At 41.3% G+C, this 17,472-nt stretch overlaps 1 protein-coding gene across 6 annotated transcripts in view; it reads right to left on the bottom strand.

Moving 5' to 3' along the window:
• Positions 1-5,216: 5,216 nt before the first annotated feature.
• Positions 5,217-17,472, bottom strand: part of map4k5 (mitogen-activated protein kinase kinase kinase kinase 5) — a 148,813-nt gene continuing 136,557 nt past the window's right edge. For all 6 annotated transcript variants that reach the window (XM_078562542.1, XM_078562540.1, XM_078562544.1 and 3 more), the window contains 2 exons: positions 16,526-16,581; positions 5,217-6,925 (listed from right to left, as the gene is read on the bottom strand). In XM_078562542.1, coding sequence (XP_078418668.1) covers positions 6,838-6,925; positions 16,526-16,581 — 144 coding nt within the window. In that variant the 3' untranslated portion in view covers positions 5,217-6,837. The remainder of the gene's footprint in view (positions 6,926-16,525; positions 16,582-17,472) is intronic.

Here is a 17,472-nt window from a genome sequence, read left to right on the forward strand (position 1 = left end):
ATTACAATTTTGAGCTCATGTTCTTGTATTGCAATATTCAAATATTGTAACTTAACCTCAGGTAGTAGCAACGCACACTGCAACTAGAAACATACAATCTGCATTGCACCAAGTTTTGTTGCAAATATAACAAATAACAAAGCTGAAGCCAATTTTCTTTAAATTAAAAAAAGAGGTCCATTTTAGGAGGGACATGAACTTGGCAAATTTCTACTTTCATTGTCTGTTAATTCACAACGGCTATTTCTCATCCGCTTATGAGTTTAAGTAATTTTCCTGATAGCTTACATATAACGACCTGATTTTCTTAAATCAATATAATTTTGGATAATGTAGCTATGAAATTAACCAGGTGCACATAATATTCAAAAGAAATAGAGGGTTCAAATGCATTAGGTGGCTATGCGACATTCCCAGCACATCTTCACCAGAAGTGTGGCAGAAACCTCATTTGAGTGTAAATGGTTTTTCATGCCATACTTTCTGCTGTGGAACAGGAGCAGGTGCAAAGATCTCGCAGCAATAAAAACAAAATGCTGGAAATACTCAGCAGGACTGGCAGCATCTGTAGAGAGAGTAGCAGTCAATGTTTCGGGTCTGTGACCTTTCATCAGAACCGGGAAAAGTTAGAAATGTAATAGATTTGGAGCAACTGAAAGGAGGATGGGAAGAAGAACAAAAGGGAAGGTCCTTGATGGGTGAAGGGCAGGAGAGATTAAAATCATGATGCAAGGTCAAAGGGAGTGGGGTAAAGAGACAAGTAAAAAAACAAAAGATGCCTATAGGAGTTGTGAATGGCAGGATCCTGAATAGCTGTTGTCCAAAAGCAAAGTAGAAACGAGAGATAAAAGAAATCAAACCAAAGGAAAAAAAAGTAGGGGCAGAGGTTGTGATCTAAAACTGTTGAACTCAACGTTGAGTCCAGAAGGTTATAAGGTGCCCAGCTGAAAAATGAGGTGCTGTTCCTTCAGCTTCATTGGAACATTGCTGGAGGTCAAGGACAGAAAGATCAGAGTTGGAGCAAATTGGAGAATTAAAACAACAGGCGACAAGAAGCTTGGCATCAGCCTTGCTAATTGAATGGAGGTGTTCCACAAAACAGTCACCTAGTCTGCTTTTGGTATCCCCAATATTTTTTTTATTCATTCATGGAATGTGGACATCGCTGGCTAGGCCAGCATTTATTGCCCATCCCTAATTGCCCTTGAGAAAGTCATGATGAGCTGCCTTCTTGAACCGCTGCAATCCATGTGGTGTAGGTACATCTACAGTACTGTCAGGGAGGGAGTTCCAAGATTTTGACCCAGTGACATTGAAGGAACAGTGATATATTTCCAAGTCAGGATGGTGAGTGGCCTGGAGGGGAACTTTGAGGTACTGGTGTTCTCATGTATCTGCTGCCCTTGTCCTTCTAGATGGTAGTGGCCGTGGGTTTGCAAGTTGCTGCCCTAGGAGGCTTGGTGAGTTCCTGCAGTGCATCTTGTAGATGGTACACATTACTACCACGATACATCAGTGGTGGAGGAAGTGAATGTTTGGGGATGGGGTGCCAATCAAGCAGGCTGCTTTGGCCTGGATGGCGTCAAGCTTCTTGACTGTTGTTGGAGCTGCACTCATCCAGGCAAGTGGAGAGTATTCCATCACACTCCTGACTTGTGCCCTATAGATGATGGACAGGCTTTGGGGAGGCAGGTGGTGAGTTACTCGCTCACCTGCTCTTGTAGCCACAGTATTTATATGGCTAGTCTAGTTCAGTTTCTGGTCAATGGTAATCCCTAGGATGTTGATAGTATAATATAGAGATCACCACATCGTGAGCAGTGAATACAGTATACTAAATAGAAAGTACAATTAAATCACTTTCACCTGGGAGGCGTGTTTGGACAGTGAGGAGATGACAAAAGGGCAGGTGTTGCATCTCCTCCATTTGCATGGAAAGGTGCGTAGGGAAGGGAGGGGTGTTAATGATAGCTGAGGAATGAATCAGGGAATTGCGGAGAAAACAGGCCTTTCTGAATGCTGGAAAGGAAAGAGAAGGGAAGATGAATTTGGCAGTGGCATCATGCTGGAGGTGGCAGAAATGACAGGATGATCCCTTAATTGTGGAGGCTGGTGGGTGTAAGTTAAGGACAAGGGGAATCCTATTGTGGTTCCAAGAGAAAGGAGAAGAGTCCAGAGCAGAAGTACATATAATAGGAAGGATAAAGGTTGAAGAATTCTTAATTAAGGAGAAAGTAATCAGAAGTGCTAGTATAGAAGGCTGCATTGTCCAAAAAGATGTGATAGTGGAAGTGGAAGAATGGAAGAGTGTGATTACAGGAAGTGGGGTGTAAGGAAGTGCAGTCAAGTTAACAGTGGGAGTCAGTGGGCTTATAGTGAATATTGGTTGATTGCACTGTCTCCATTTCTGGGGATAGGCTTTCAAAGAAGGGAAGACTCAGAGATAGACCATGTGAAAGCAGGAGAAGGGTGGAAATTGGAAGCAACGTCAGTTACATTTACCAGTTCTTGGAGAGCAGGAAATAGCTCTTCAATGTACCAGGAAAAGGGGTGAAGAAGGGGGCCTGAGTAGTACTGGAATGAGGAATATTCCATGTACTGTATATCAAAAAAAGTACAGCTAGGAGCCAAGCAGGTACTCATAGCAACACCTTTTTGGAAGAAATGAGTGAAGTTGAAGAAGTTGTTCAATGTGAGAACAATTTCAGCCAGGTGGAGGAGGGTAGCGTTCGAGGGGGACTGGTTGGGCCTAGGTAAGAGCAGGCTGTTCGAGGCTGGGGGCCATGGAAAGGTGATGTCAGTGACAGTCCTGGAAACAATGGCGTGATGTTCAGTGATGGGTCATAGAATGGAGGAGGTAAGAGGAAGCATCAGAGTTGGCGTTTGGCCTCTGCTTGGTAAAGGGTGGTACACAAAACAGCACCACCACCAGCATTGTCAGCAGGTTTGATGACAATGTTAGGGTTGGATTTGAAAGAACAAAGTGCTGCAAGGCCAGAGGAGGATAATTTCTGTGCCTCCCTCACTCTAAATTGAATCTGCTGATAAGAACTGCTAGCATGACAATGAAAAGATTTAGACGGGTTAAGAGGTCTGAGGGAGGGTCTAGGTTGACAGAGAATTTTGGAGATGAGTAAAAGGGTCTGCTGTGTGAAGGAGTACTCCAGGCCAAAGAGGTGGACATATAGGTGATGGAAGACAAACTCAGCCTTGTGCTGAGCTTGAAATTTGAGATGGGGGCTTATGGGGATGAAGCCTTTGCTGAGTAGAGATCATTCAGAGTCAGAGAGAGAAAGGTCTGACAATATCATGAATACAGACAAGGGGTGAGGATTGTAAGAAGGGACAAGGTCAGAGGGAATTGAAGGGGGAAAGGATCCAGGGGAATATTGAGATGAAGAGCTAAAGCGATAAAGCTTGTAATCCCACACACCTGAAAGGAGGAAACGTTTTTTGTAGTCTGGGTGACTACTTTATGGAATAGCTCCATTCAGTTCACAAGCGTGATCTGAACTTCCAATCGTCTGTGATTATAATTTTTCACCTTTCTCCCACTGACCCTTCTATCCTTAGTCTCTTGCAATGTTCCAATAAAGCCCAAAATGAGCTCAAGGAACAGCATCTCATCTTTCCACAGGGCACTTTACAGCTTTCTGGACTTAACGTGAGTTAAAAATTTGCAGTTGTAATCTCTGCCCCCATCCACTGTATTTTGTTTTTCTTTGCTGGTTTGTTTTTTTTCTCATTTCTTTTATTTCCTTTGCTTTTGGACAGCAGCTATTCAAGATCCTATCATTTGCTTCTATAGATCTCTTTTGTTTCTTGTCCATTGCCACTCCTTTTGGCCTCGCACGATGAAACCTTTTGTCATTAATCTCCTGTCCTCCACCTGGTCATAAACCTCCCCTTTTGTTTTTTCTCCCACCCTCCCCTTTCACTTGCTCAAAATCTGTCACATTTCTCAGTTTTCCCAGTTCTGATGGAAGGTCAAAGACTTGATTTGTTAACTGTTTTCTCTCAATGCTCCAGGCAATGAGGAAGAACATTTTTACACAATGAGTGGCAATAACCTGGAACACTGCCTGCAAGGTTGGTGGAAGCAGAGACAGTCATTGGTTTCAAAAAGAAATTGGATGGGCACTTGAGGCAAAAAAAACTTGCAGGACTACAGGGAGGGGGAATGGCACTGACTTGAAATGCTCTACAGTGAGCTGGCATGGACTCAATGGGCCAAATAGTCTCCTTCTGTGTGGTTATAGCCTTATGACTCCACAGATACTGCCAAACCGGCTGAGTATTTCCAGCATTTTGTGTTTTATTTCAGATATCCCGCATCCGCAGTATCTTGCTTTTGCACAGGTATTTTGTTGTTGTTGTCTTGGTGTGAACTAACCAATTCAACTTTTCCAGATATGATCACAATTGTTGATCAAAAACAAGCACTGACATGGAGATGTTAAATTGATCTGGCCAAGGCCAGTTTTTATGGCATGTGTTCCAGTGTACACTTACCTCCAAAAGGGGCGATGACTCCTCAGAGGCAGCAGAAGGTACATAAGTCCTATAAACCTTTGTCCATTTCCAATTTTTTTTGATTTTTTAAAATTTAAAAAAGTATATTCATAGCACTCGTGTAGTAAGATGGAAATTAAGAATTTGATCCCAACTATTATGAACTTTTCAGTTAGCTTCTGTCTCTAAGTTTGCGGCAATAATGAATAGTTTCAAAATTAAATTCTGAAAAAAATTGGCATTTCTGTAAATATTTGTCTCAAATTCTGATTACAAGAATCAATCGGTAAAAAGATAATTGCTGTGTCACAGCGTCTTACATAGAGTTATTTACAAATTAGCTCCTTACAGCGGCTCAAGGGGAACAATTACATACTAAACAGAACTCTTTTAATCACCAAGGAAACTTATAATTTTTAAAACAATGGTATACTTTAGGAGGGCTGTGTATTTCTTAAACAATTGTTTTAAGGAAAAATATACAATGTGATGGATTGGTAACAATATCAATTTGATATTTACGTGACTCATTGTGAATACTGAAACTGTAAGTAAACATTTTCGTAAACTAAGATTTTGTCAAAACCATATTCTGTAAAAATATAGATTAATTTGTAATTTTAAACTAGGGTTAGCATTCAAGCCCTATTAACAACATACAAACATTGACACAAAATTTACACACAGCTCAAGCAATGGGGTGGTAGGATAAAGAAAAGACTAGTACTTTTAATAAAGTGAAATCCAAGCATTTCCGACAGAAAGTTATAATTTTCTACTGCAAGTTATATTGTAATAGATCAGTAGAATAGCTCTCGTTCACAAGGTAATTATCACAAATTTGAACCCATGCGTTGAACATTTTATTTTACATTATTTACAGATGAATATTACAGAGCTAGAATTAATTCAAGTTTTTTTTGCTACAATTAGTGTTTATTTTATTGAATAACAGCCTTTAATATGCATGACTAATTTTAAGAATGTGGATAAAGTAAAATTTTCTGAAAGGTCTTCAAGAAGTGGAGACATAGAAAACAGATGCCATTCATAGGGTGAGGTAGAAATTGAAAATGGTGACTTAAAGATATTCACTGCTTGCATCATATACCATATTCCAATTTCAAAGTTGAAAATTTGATGAAGTGGGATGATTTCCCCAACATTTATAATTAAAATAGCCAGAAGAGAAATGTAATGTTTTTTTGATATATACAATGTTTGACAATTTTGACTGATTTTATTGCACTCCTATAACTACTGCATGTTGTGTGTATAAAAAACACCTTCACTATACATTGCATATGAAAAGATTAAAATGTATGAATAAATCCACTGTGGCATCTAAATAGCTAAGCCTTACAAATTAAAAGTTGTACAGGAAAGTGCTTATATGGTGCCTTTGTACAAAGAGTGTAAGAGCTTAAGTTCCAAATCATATACTACAATATGCTTATGCATACAATCAGCTAAAAGGGGCATTTTTCTCCCTTCCTTACGACCTTAAGCTTCAATAACACAAATTTAACTAAATATGGTGTAATTACCCTATTTTTCCCCCGTAAGTTACCTTTCTTACAATTGGCAGATTAATAAATAAAACATTTAAATATTCAGTTTATCACTATACTATAACAGATTTTCAAGCTGTACAGTCTTGCAGTGGGTGCATTAAAAATCCTATAAAATTGTTGCAGTATTAGGCAAGAGAAGATTTCCAAAAACATAGATTTAGTATTAAAAGTAGATTTAGACAGTATATAACAGGAGAACACTATGAAACACCAAATTTTCTTGCAAAATATTTATAAAGTAGAAAGGCTTAAAGCACACCAATCAATATTCTGAAAAAAGTATAGGTGCAAGAGGGTGATGTTGGAATTCAGGGGTATGAGAGTCAATTAACCCTTTAACCCCTTCATTCTTAAGTTCTGAAATAAGTATGAGAAAGTGTGGCACTTTAAGATTGCTGTACATTATCATTTTGCATGAATTATTGTGCTTTTACGATTAGAAATTTGCTACAGTTTACAAAACAATTAGTCATGGCTTTTATAATGCAAATTTGATATGACAGACCAACCACACAGTGGCGGAATATTTTAATAAAGCCACATCTAGCTACTAAATTTACTATTTTGCTTAATAATCTACCCCATGATAGAATCAAATATAGAAGTACAACAAAAAGAAAGGCCACAGCAGCCACTGCTGAACTTCTATTTTGTTTTATATTTTCCTCAACACTCAATCTTCATTGTTGGAAGCGATTACGTTTGTCCCATTTCAAGCCACAGTCACTCTGATTAAGTTTCTTTGTGTTGCTTAGTAACTGTTTTCATGGCCAGCTAAGATATAGAGATTGCTGTGTGCTGTAGGATTGTCTGTTGGTCGACTTTCTAGCACGACAACCCTGCAATAAATAAAGATAAACATGATAGCTATGCCTTGTATTTTTCAGTAAAACCTAAACATTTATAAAACATAATTGCTGCAATCAATCAAAAGTTCAACTTCACTTTTTGAATAAAGAAGTTACATTTGCTATCTTCCAATCTAATGGAACCTTCCCCAGACCTAGGGAGTTTTGGAAAATTAAAACCAACGCATCAACTATCTCACTAACCATTTCTTTTAAAACCCTAGAATGAAGTCCATCGAGACCTGGTGACTTGTCAGCCCGCAGCTCCAACAATTTTCTCAGTACCACTTCCATGGTGATTGTAATTATCCTGAGTTCCTCCCTCCCTTTCATTCCTTAATTTGCAGCTATTTCTGGGATGTTACTTGTATCATCTATAGTGTAGACTATGCAAAATCCTGGTTCAATTCATCTGTCACTTCCTTATTTTCCATTATTAATTCCCCAGACTCACTTTCTCCAGGCTCACTTTGCTGACTCTTTTCTTTTTAAAATATCTATAGAAATTCTTACTATGTCTTTATATTTCTAGCTAGCTTTCTCTCATACTCTAATTCTTCCCTCCTTATTCATATTTTAGTCATTCTTTGTTATTAAAAAATCTGTTGAATCTTCTGACCTGCCACCCATGTTTGTGCAATTACGTGTTTTTTTCTTTCAGTTTGATGCTATCGTTAACTTTTTAGTTAATCACAACTGGTGTGTCCTTCCCTTGGAATTTTTCTCTCTCAATGGAAAGCATCTCCTCTGTGTATTCTGCAATATCCCTCAAATGTCTGCCACTGGATCTCTATTAACCTAACCCTTAACCTAAATTTCCAGTTCACTTTAGCTAGCTCTGCTTTCATGCCCTCATAATTGCTTTTAGTTAAGTTTAAAATACTCACCTTTGACTCACTCTCAACCGGATTGTAAAATTCAATCATATTACGATCATTACTCCCTAGAAAAAAAGTAAGTAAGCAAGCAACAGCCTGAGATTGTCTGCAAGGTCTGATTCCAAGTGTATGACTATGTTCCAGACACCACCATCGCCATCCTTGGGTATATCCTGTCCCACTGGCAGGACAGACCCAGCAGAGGTGGTGGCACAGTGGCATACAGTAAGGAGGGAGTTGCCCTGTGAGTCCTCAACATCAACTCCAGACCCCATGAAGTCTGATGGCATCAGGTCAAACATGGGCAAGGAAACCTCCTGCCGATTAGCACATACCACCACCCTAGACCTTCCATCCACCCCCACCCCCCTCAGTTGATGTTTCAATACTCCTCCATGTTGAACACCATTTAGCAGAAGCACTGAGCGTGGCAAGGGAGCAGAATGTGCTCCAGGTGGGGGACTTTATTGTCCATCATTAAGAGTGGCTCGGTAGCACCACTACAGACCAAGCTGGTTGAGTCGTCAATGACATAGCTAGACTGCATCTGCGGCAGGTGGCGAGAACACCAAGAGGGAAAAACATACTTGACCTCATCCTCATCGACCTGCCTGCCACGGATGCATCTGTCCATGACAGTATTGGTAGAAGTGACTACTGTACAGTCCTTGTGGAGGCAAAGTCCCATCTTCAAACTGAGGATACCTTCCATCGTGTTGTGTGGCACTACCATCGTGCTAAATGGAATAGGTTTCAAACAGATGAAGCAACTCAAGACTGGGCAACCATGAGGCACTGTGGACCATCAGCAGCAGCAGAATTGTACTCAACCACAATCTCTAACCTCATGGCCCAGCATATCCCTCACTCTATCATTACCACCAAGCCAGGGGATCAACCCTGGTTCAATGAAGAGTGCAGGAGGGCATGCCAGGAAATGCACCATGCTTACCCAAAAATGAGGTATCAACCTGGTGAAGCTACAACACAGGACTACTTGCATGCCAAAAGACATAAGCAGTAAGCGACAGACAGAGCTAAGTGATTCCACAACCAACAGATCAAATCTAAGCTCTGCAGCCCTGCCACATCCAGTCGTGAATGGTGGTGGACAACTAAACAACCCATGGGAGGAGGCAGCTCCACAAATATCCCCATCCTCAATGATGGCAGTGGTGGAGCCTAGCATGTCAGATAAGGCTGAAGCATTTGCTACAATCTTGCCAGAAGTGCCAAGCAAATGATCCATATTGGCCTCTTCCGAGGTCCCCAGCATCACAGATGCCAGTCTTCAGCCAATTTGACTCACTCCACATGACATCAAGAAACAGCTGAAGGCACTGGATACTGCAAAGTCTATGGGCCCTGACAATATTCCGGCAATAGTACTGAAGACTTGTGCTCCAGAACTTGCCACACCCCTAACCAAGCTGTTCCAGTACATCTACAACACTGGCATCTACCCGTCAATGTGGAAACTGCCTAGGCATGTCCTGTACACAAAGCAGGACAAATACAATTACCGTTCCATCAGTCTACTCTCGATCATCAGTAAAGTGATGGAAGGGGTCATCACAGTACTATAAAGCAGCATTTGCTTAGCAGTAACCTACTCACTGATGCTCAGTTTGGGTTCCACCGGAGTCATTCAGCTCTTGACCTCATTAGGCCTTGGTGCAAACCTGGCCAAAAGGCCTGAACTCCAGAGGTGAGATGAGAGTGACTGACCTTGACATCAAGGCAGCATTTGATAGAGTGTGGCATCAAAAAGCCCAAGCAAATATGGAGTCAATGGGAATCAGGGGGAAAACTCTCCGTTGGTTGGGGTCATACCTAACACAAAAAGATGATGGTTGTGGTTGTTGGAGGTCAATCATCTCAGTTCCTGGACATCACTGCAAGAGTTCTTCAGTGTAGTGTCCTAGGCCCAACCAACTTCAGCTGCTTCATCAATAACCTTCCTTCCATCATAAGGTCAGAAGTGGGGATGTTCGCTGATGATTGCACAATGTTCAGCGCCATTCGCAGCTCCTCAGATGCTGAAGCAGTCCATGTCCAAATGCAGCAAGATCAGTACAACAGGCTTGGGCTGACAAATGGCAAGTAACATTTGTGCTACAAAATTGCCAGGCAAAGACCACTTCCAACAAGAGAAAACCTAACCATTGCCCCTTGACATTCAATGGCATTACCATCACTGAATCCCCCACTATCAACATCCTGGGGGGTTACCATTGACCAGAAACTGAACTGGACTAGCCACATACATACCCGTGGCTACAAGAGTGGATCAGAGGCTGGGAAATCCTGTGGCGAGTAAATTGCCATCTACAAGACACAAGTCAGGAGTGTGTTGGAATCTTCTCCACTTGCCTGGATGAGTGCAGCGCCAACAGTCATGATTCTCGAAGCCATTCAGGACAAAGCAGCTGCTTGATTGGCATCCCATCCACAAAACATTCACTCCCTCCACCAACGATACACAGTGGCAGCAATGTGTACCATCTACAAGATGCATTGCAGGAACTCACCAAGGGTCGTTAGACAGCAACTTCTAAACCCATGACCACTGCCATCTAGAAGGACCAGGGCAGCAGACACATGGCAACACCACCTGAAGTTCCCCTCCAGCCACTCACCATACTGACTTGGAAATATATTGCCATTTCTTCAGTCACTGGGTCAAAGTCCTGGAGCTCCCTCCCTAACAGCACTGTGGGAATCCCTACACCTAATGGACTGCGCAGTTCAAGAGGCAGCTCACCACCACCTTCTAAAGGGCAATTAGGGATGGGCAATGGCCCAGCCAGCAATGCCCACATCCCATGAATGAATAATAAAAAAACTCGAGTCATCCCTCTCTAAGGGATGGCGAGAGTGAGAGGACAAATCTGGGACAAGCAGTCAGCAGCACCTAGAGGAGTCGGGAGTTGAAAAGTAGTGCGAGAGGAGCTGGGAGTTGAAGAGAAGTGTGAGAGGAGTCAGGAGTTGAAAAGGAGTGAGAGAGGAGTCTCTCAGGTGAAAGCAGCAACAGCCAAATTCGTTGCACCGCGGTTGGCTCTGCTGCACAGGGGAGGAGTAAAAAGTGTGGGAATGCAATAGTTATAGGGGAATAGATAGGCGTTTCTGTGGCCGCAAACAAGACTCCAGGATGATATGTTGCCTCCCTGGTGCTAGGGTCAAGGATGTCTCAGAGTGGCTAGAGGACATTTTGAAAGGGGAGAGTGAACAGCCAGTGGTCATGGTACACATTGGTACAAACGACACAGGTAAAAAAAGGGATTAGGTCCTAAAAGCAGAAAAGCAGAATAAGGAGTTAGGAAGTAAGTTGAAAAGTAGGACCTCAAAGGTAGTGATCTCAGGATTACTACCAGTGCCATGTGCCGGTCAGAGTAGAAATAGCAGGATAAATCGGATGAATACGTGGCTGAAGAGATGGTGTGAAGGGGACGGTTGCAGATTCCTGGGGCATTGGGACCGGTTCTGGGGGAGGTGGGATCAGTACAAACTGGACGGGTTACACCTGGGCAGGACGGGGACTGATAGATTTGTTAGAGTGGTTGGGGAGTGTTTAAACTAAAATGGCAGGGGGATGGGAACCTATGTAAGGAGTCAGGGGAAGGGGAATCAAAGACAAGAACAAAAGACAGAAAGCGGAATAAGAAAAGTGATAGAGAAATCAAGGGCAAGAATCAAATAGGGCCTCAGTGAAAAATAGTGGGAACTGGACAAGTAATGTTAAAAAGACAAGCCTTAAGGCTTTGTGCCTTAATGCGAGGAGCATTTGCAATAAAATGGATGAATTAACTGCTCAAATAGATGTAAACAGGTATGATATAGTCGGGATTACGGAGACATGGCTGCAGGGTGACCAGGGATGGGAACTGAACATCCATGGGTATTCAGTATTTAGGAAGGACCGACAAAAAGGAAAAGGCGGTGGAGTTGCATTGCTGGTTAAAGAGGAAATTAACGCAATAGTGAGGAAAGATGTCAGCTCCGACGAGAGAGGGTAGTGAGTGTCTGGAATTCGCTGCCAGAGGAGGTGGTGGAAGCAGGTACGATAGTGGTGTTTAAGAGGGAGCTTGACAAATACATGAATAGGATGGGAATAGAGGGATACGGACCCTGGAAGTGCAAAATGTTTTAGTTGACGGGCAATATGATCGGTGCAGGCTTGGAGGGCCGAAGGGCCTGTTCCTGTGCTGTACTTTTCTTTGTTCTTTGTTCTTTGATGTGGAATCTGTATGTGTAGAACTGAGAAACACTAAGGGGCAAAAAACGTTAGTGGAGGTTGTATATAGACCCCCAAACTGTAGTGGTGATGTTGGGAATGGCATTAAACAGGAAATTAGAGACGCATGTAATAAAGGAACATCTGTAATTATGGGTGACTTTAATATGCATATAGATTGGGCAAATCAAATTAGTAACAATACCGTAGAGGAGAAATTCCTGGAGTGTATACGGGATGTTTTTCTGGACCAATACATTGAGGAACCAACAAGAGAACAGGCCATCCTCGCCTGGGTATTGTGTAATGAGAAAGGAATAATTGGCTATCTAGTTGTGCGAGGCCCCTTGGGGATGAGCGACCATAATATGATAGAATTCTTCATCAAGATGGAGAGTGACGTAGTTGATTCTGAGACTTGGGTCCTGAATCTTAATAAAGGAAACTACGATGGTATGAGGTGCAAGTTGGCTATGATGGATTGGGAAACGTTACTTAAAGGGATGACGTTGGATATTCAATGGCAAACATTCAAAGAGCGCATGGGTGAACTGCAACAATTGTTTATTCCTGTCTGGCGCAAAAGTAAAACAGGAAAGGTGGCCAAACCATGGCTTACAAGGGAAATTAGAGATAGTATTAGATGCAAGGAAGAGGCATACAAATTGGCCAGAAAAAACAACAGACCTGAGGATTGGGAGCATTTTAGAATTCAGCAAAGGAGGACCAAGGGATTGATTAAGAAGGGGAAAATAGCATGAGGGAGAAAGCTTGCAGGGAACATAAAAACTGACTGTAAAAGCTTCTATAGGTATGTGAAGAGAAAAAGATTGGTGAAGACAAATGTAGGTCCCTTACAGTCAGAAACAGGGGAATTTATAATGGGGAACAAAGAAATGGCTGACCAACTAAATACATACTTTGGTTCTGTCTTTACAAAGGAGGACACTAATAACATCCCAGAAATGTTGGGGAACACAGAGTTTAGTGAGAGGGAGGAACTGAAAGAAATCAGTATTAGTAGGGAAATGGTGTTGGGGAAATTGATGGGATTGAAGGCCGATAAATCCCCGGGGCCTGATAATCTACATCCCAGAGTACTTAAGGAAGTGGCCCTAGAAATAGTGGATGCATTGGTGGTCATCTTCCGAGATTCTATAGGCTCTGGAACAGTTCCTACAGATTGGAGGGTAGCTAATTTAACCCCACTATTTAAAAAGGGAGGCAGAGAGAAAACAGGGAATTATAGACCAGTCAGCCTGACGTTGGTAGTGGGGAAAATTCCAGAGTCCATTATAAAAGATTTAATAGCTGAGCACATGGAAAACAGTGGCAGAATCAGACAGAGTCAGCATGGATTTATGAAAGGGAAATCATGCTTGACAAATCTACTGGAATTTTTCGAGGATGTAACTAGTAGAGTTGATGAGGGGCAGCCAGTAGGTGGACTTTCAGAAGGCTTTTGACAAAGTCCCAAGAGATTGGCGTGTAAAATTAAAGTGCATGGGATTGGGGGTAGTGTATTGAGATGGATAGAAAACTGGTTGGCAGACAGGAAACAAAGAGTAGGAATAAACGGCTATTTTTCCGAATGGCAGGCAATGACTAGTGGGGTACCGCAGGGATCGGTGCTGGGACCCCAGTTATTCACAATATATATTAATGATTTTAATGAGGGAATTAAATGTAATATCTCCAAATTTGCGGGTGACACAAAGCTGGGTGGGAGGGTGAGCTGTGAGGAGGATGCAGAGATGCTTCAGTGTGATTTTGACAAGCTGGATGAGTGGGCAAATGCATGGCAGATGCAGTAGAATGTGGATAAATATGAGGTTATCCATTTTGGTGGGAAGGCAGATTATCTGGATGGCTATAAATTGAGAGAGGGGAATGTGCAATGAGACCTGGGTGTCCTTATATACCAGTCGCTGAAGGTAAGCATACAGGTGCAGCAGGTGGTAAAGACAAATGGTATGTTGGCCTTCATAGCCAGAGGATTCGAGTACAGGAGCAGGGATGTCTTGCTGCAATTGTACAGGGCCTTGGTGAGACCACATCTGGAATAGTGTGCGCAGTTTTGGTCTCCTTATCTGAGGAAGGATGTACTTGCTATAGCAGGAGTGCAGCGAAGGTTTACCCGACTGATTCCTGGGATGGCGGGACTGACATATGAGGAGAGATTGAGTCGATTAGGATTATATTCGCTGGAGTTCAGAAGAATGATGGGGGATCTCATAGAAACCTACAAAATTCTAACAGGACTAGACAGGGTAGATGCAAGAAGGATGTTCCCGATGTTGGGGGAGTCCAGAACCAGGGGTCATAGTCTGAGGATATGGGGTAGACCATTTAGGACTGAGATGAGGAGAAATTTCTTCACCCAAAGAGTGGTGAGCCTGTGGAATTCATTACCACAGAAAGTAGTTGAGACCAAAACATTGTATGCTTTCAAGAAGAAGTTAGATATGGCTCTTGGGGCGAAAGGGATCAAAGGGTATGGGGAGAAAGCGGGAGCAGGCTATTGAGTTGGATGATCAGCCATGATCATAATGAATGGCGGAGCAGGCTCGAAGGGCCCAATGGCCTACTCCTGCTCCTAGTTTCTATGTAATGTGCCAACACGATCATTAATTAACAGAGCTGCCCCTCCACCTTTTCCTAGCTTCCTCTCCTTCTTAAATGTCATGTAGCCTTCAATATTCAGGTCCCAATCTTATGTCATCCTGCATCCATATCTCTGCCATAGCTTTCAGGTCATAGTTATTTATTTCTATTTGCGCTATCAGTTATGAGTTTTGTTTGGAATGCTACGTACATTCAGATACAGAACTTTTAGCTTTGTCCTTTTATTTTTTTTAATCTCTAGCCGTATCTGATGGTTTACTCTTAGATTTGTTCTCTCTATCCCTTCCTGTCACTTGAAAAGCCTCCTCACTTTGCAGGGTGTGCATGGAAGTGGACATTTGCAACATACGATTTATAGAACAGCAGAACGCCTGGAAGCCAGGTTATATCATGATGTCTGGAAGGGCGAGGAGCTTCCTCAGGAAGGCTAAATGAGAATGAGCAGAGCAAGAGAGGTCAGGTAGACTTAGGCTGTACTCAACATCTACAAATGGCTGGCTGTGTAACATTGGGAGAAGCTCAGATCCTGTTGACCCAGACACTGCCTTAGCACAAAGGACTCTAGACTGGGTGCAAACAACAAAAATAACCAGCAGTTTCAATCTCAGAGGATATCAGTTTTCACATATTGATGAGCTATTATCAAATAGATCCACATTATCTCATGCAAATTATGTATATCAAAGCTATCAAAATGTTTGCTTTTACCAAATTTCAGACTTTTTTTTATTAATCTGCAAAAGCTTTCAAGAAGCAGGATACTAATATGTAAATAGAATGATTTCATTGAAGAACTCAAAATAGTTAGTAGTTAATTTGAAGGTTTACAGCAACTAGAAGAAATGTAAGTGAACTTGTAAATCACGCAAACTAGGTACTATGGTGGTAGTTGCTAGGCAAGCACCTTAAACAACTTTCTGGCAGTAAATTATAGATTCTATTGTGTTCTATCCACTGTGCACATTTATGAAGAATGCAGTTGTTCCAATGCAAGGAGAATGCATAGGGCTGGTGAGCAAAGATCCCTGTAAAATTTTTGTTGTGTGTAGCCAGATCTTTAAATGAGCAGTATGTTTAATTTTTCTTGTATGGCCGCTTGCAGTCAAGACATTTAAATGCAACAAGACCTGGGCCAAGCAGCTTCATGGGAATGTTGGCGGCGAGTGAGCAGTGTAGCTGTCTTTTATGATAACCACTGTTTGCACAAGATTAAATTCCCATATTGGTATCTCTGCAGTTGAAAAAATGCAAGAGCTTGAAAGATTCAAGTGAAGGCATAAACAATGATATGTGAATTTACAGAACAAACTGGAGTTTGGGAAATTTTGTAATAAGCATTACAAATTTACTATGTATGTAACCAACTGAAAACAGCAATACCATTTTAGGATTATTCAAATTTGACCATTCAGGAATTACTGATGAAATATTCTGAAGTACACATTTTTTCCCTACTTGTTCTTCAAAAACAAATCAACATTTTTGGCTATTGGTGATAGATTCACAGATAATATGGATCTGCAGATAGTCATGATTATTCAATTTACAAAAATACTGGAATTAAATTAAACATTTTTCATATTGGCCACTTTTCGGGTTAGGGAATTAACAGTATAAATATCTTTTTAAATTAGAAAAGCTGCCAGTAACTAGTGGATCTTCACAAACACAAGGGTAAAATGCATAGGAGAATGTTATACGGTATACTTTCCTCTTGGGCCTTGGTATAAGTATCAGGAATGGAAGTGTTTAACATAGTTGTCAATTACATCAAGATTTTATATGTGCACTAGCTCAGTTGTACAAACACCAATATGTTTGTAATTAGCTAAATAAATAATGGCTTCTTCTTACCTATCAGATCCTAAGAGATGAAAGACTCTGCTTTTATCGGATATCTCCTGGGTAACCTGATTTGAAAAGTTTAGCAAGAAATTGATTACATTTCTAAATTTCAATAGTTAAAGTGATCCTTAAAATGGTGACAAAACAAATCCAATGTAAAGGATGCACACAGAGCCTTGAAATATATAAGTCCCAAAATAACATCATAATTGCGCCATGAGGAAGGCAAGTGAATTATCATCATTCAGGTCTGCTCAGAAACCTACAACCTCACTATTTTTGAGGTTTCCATGCAAAATTGTAGTACTTGAACAGCAAATTGTACAACATGCAGTAAATGTAGAAACTTACATTATTTGTTTAACTGCACCAGATGACATATATAATCGCAAGCTTTATAAATACATAATTGGAAATCAAATGCTATTGTTTCTACCAGTCTTCAATGTGAACTAATTGCTATTGTTTTTGTTCAGTAATGCTGCAGTGATTTAAAAGTCATTTTGTTCCAGTAATGCCGGATTTCATTTTGGATGAATTTTGTTACTTAGTTTTCTGCAGTTCAACAGTGCAAAACTCAGTTTGAAATACGAATTATGTACCCGAGATCCTGAAGATCGTTTTGGTGTATTAAGAAATACTAACACTCACTACCTTAGTTCACACATTTCAGAGTGGCCACAGTACTGAAATACTGTTGCCATTTGAAGAGCTACAACCTCGCTCGAAATTCTGTCCAGCGAAGGGACAAGGGACATGGATCATAGAAAAATCCGGTGCAAGAACAAAGGTGGGACAGGGCCCTCAGAAATACATCAGTTTGAAAATGATTGCAGAAGACAATGTCCGAGTAGGTGACCAAGTTTGGCTATGCCTTTGTCCAACATCATTACATTTTGACCTATGTGCAGAGCACAGGATTTATTCTAATCTGAATTGTTAAATTGTTAAATCTG

This window comes from Cetorhinus maximus, chromosome 18, assembly GCF_964194155.1.
Source record: "Cetorhinus maximus chromosome 18, sCetMax3.hap1.1, whole genome shotgun sequence".
NCBI lineage: Eukaryota > Metazoa > Chordata > Chondrichthyes > Lamniformes > Cetorhinidae > Cetorhinus > Cetorhinus maximus.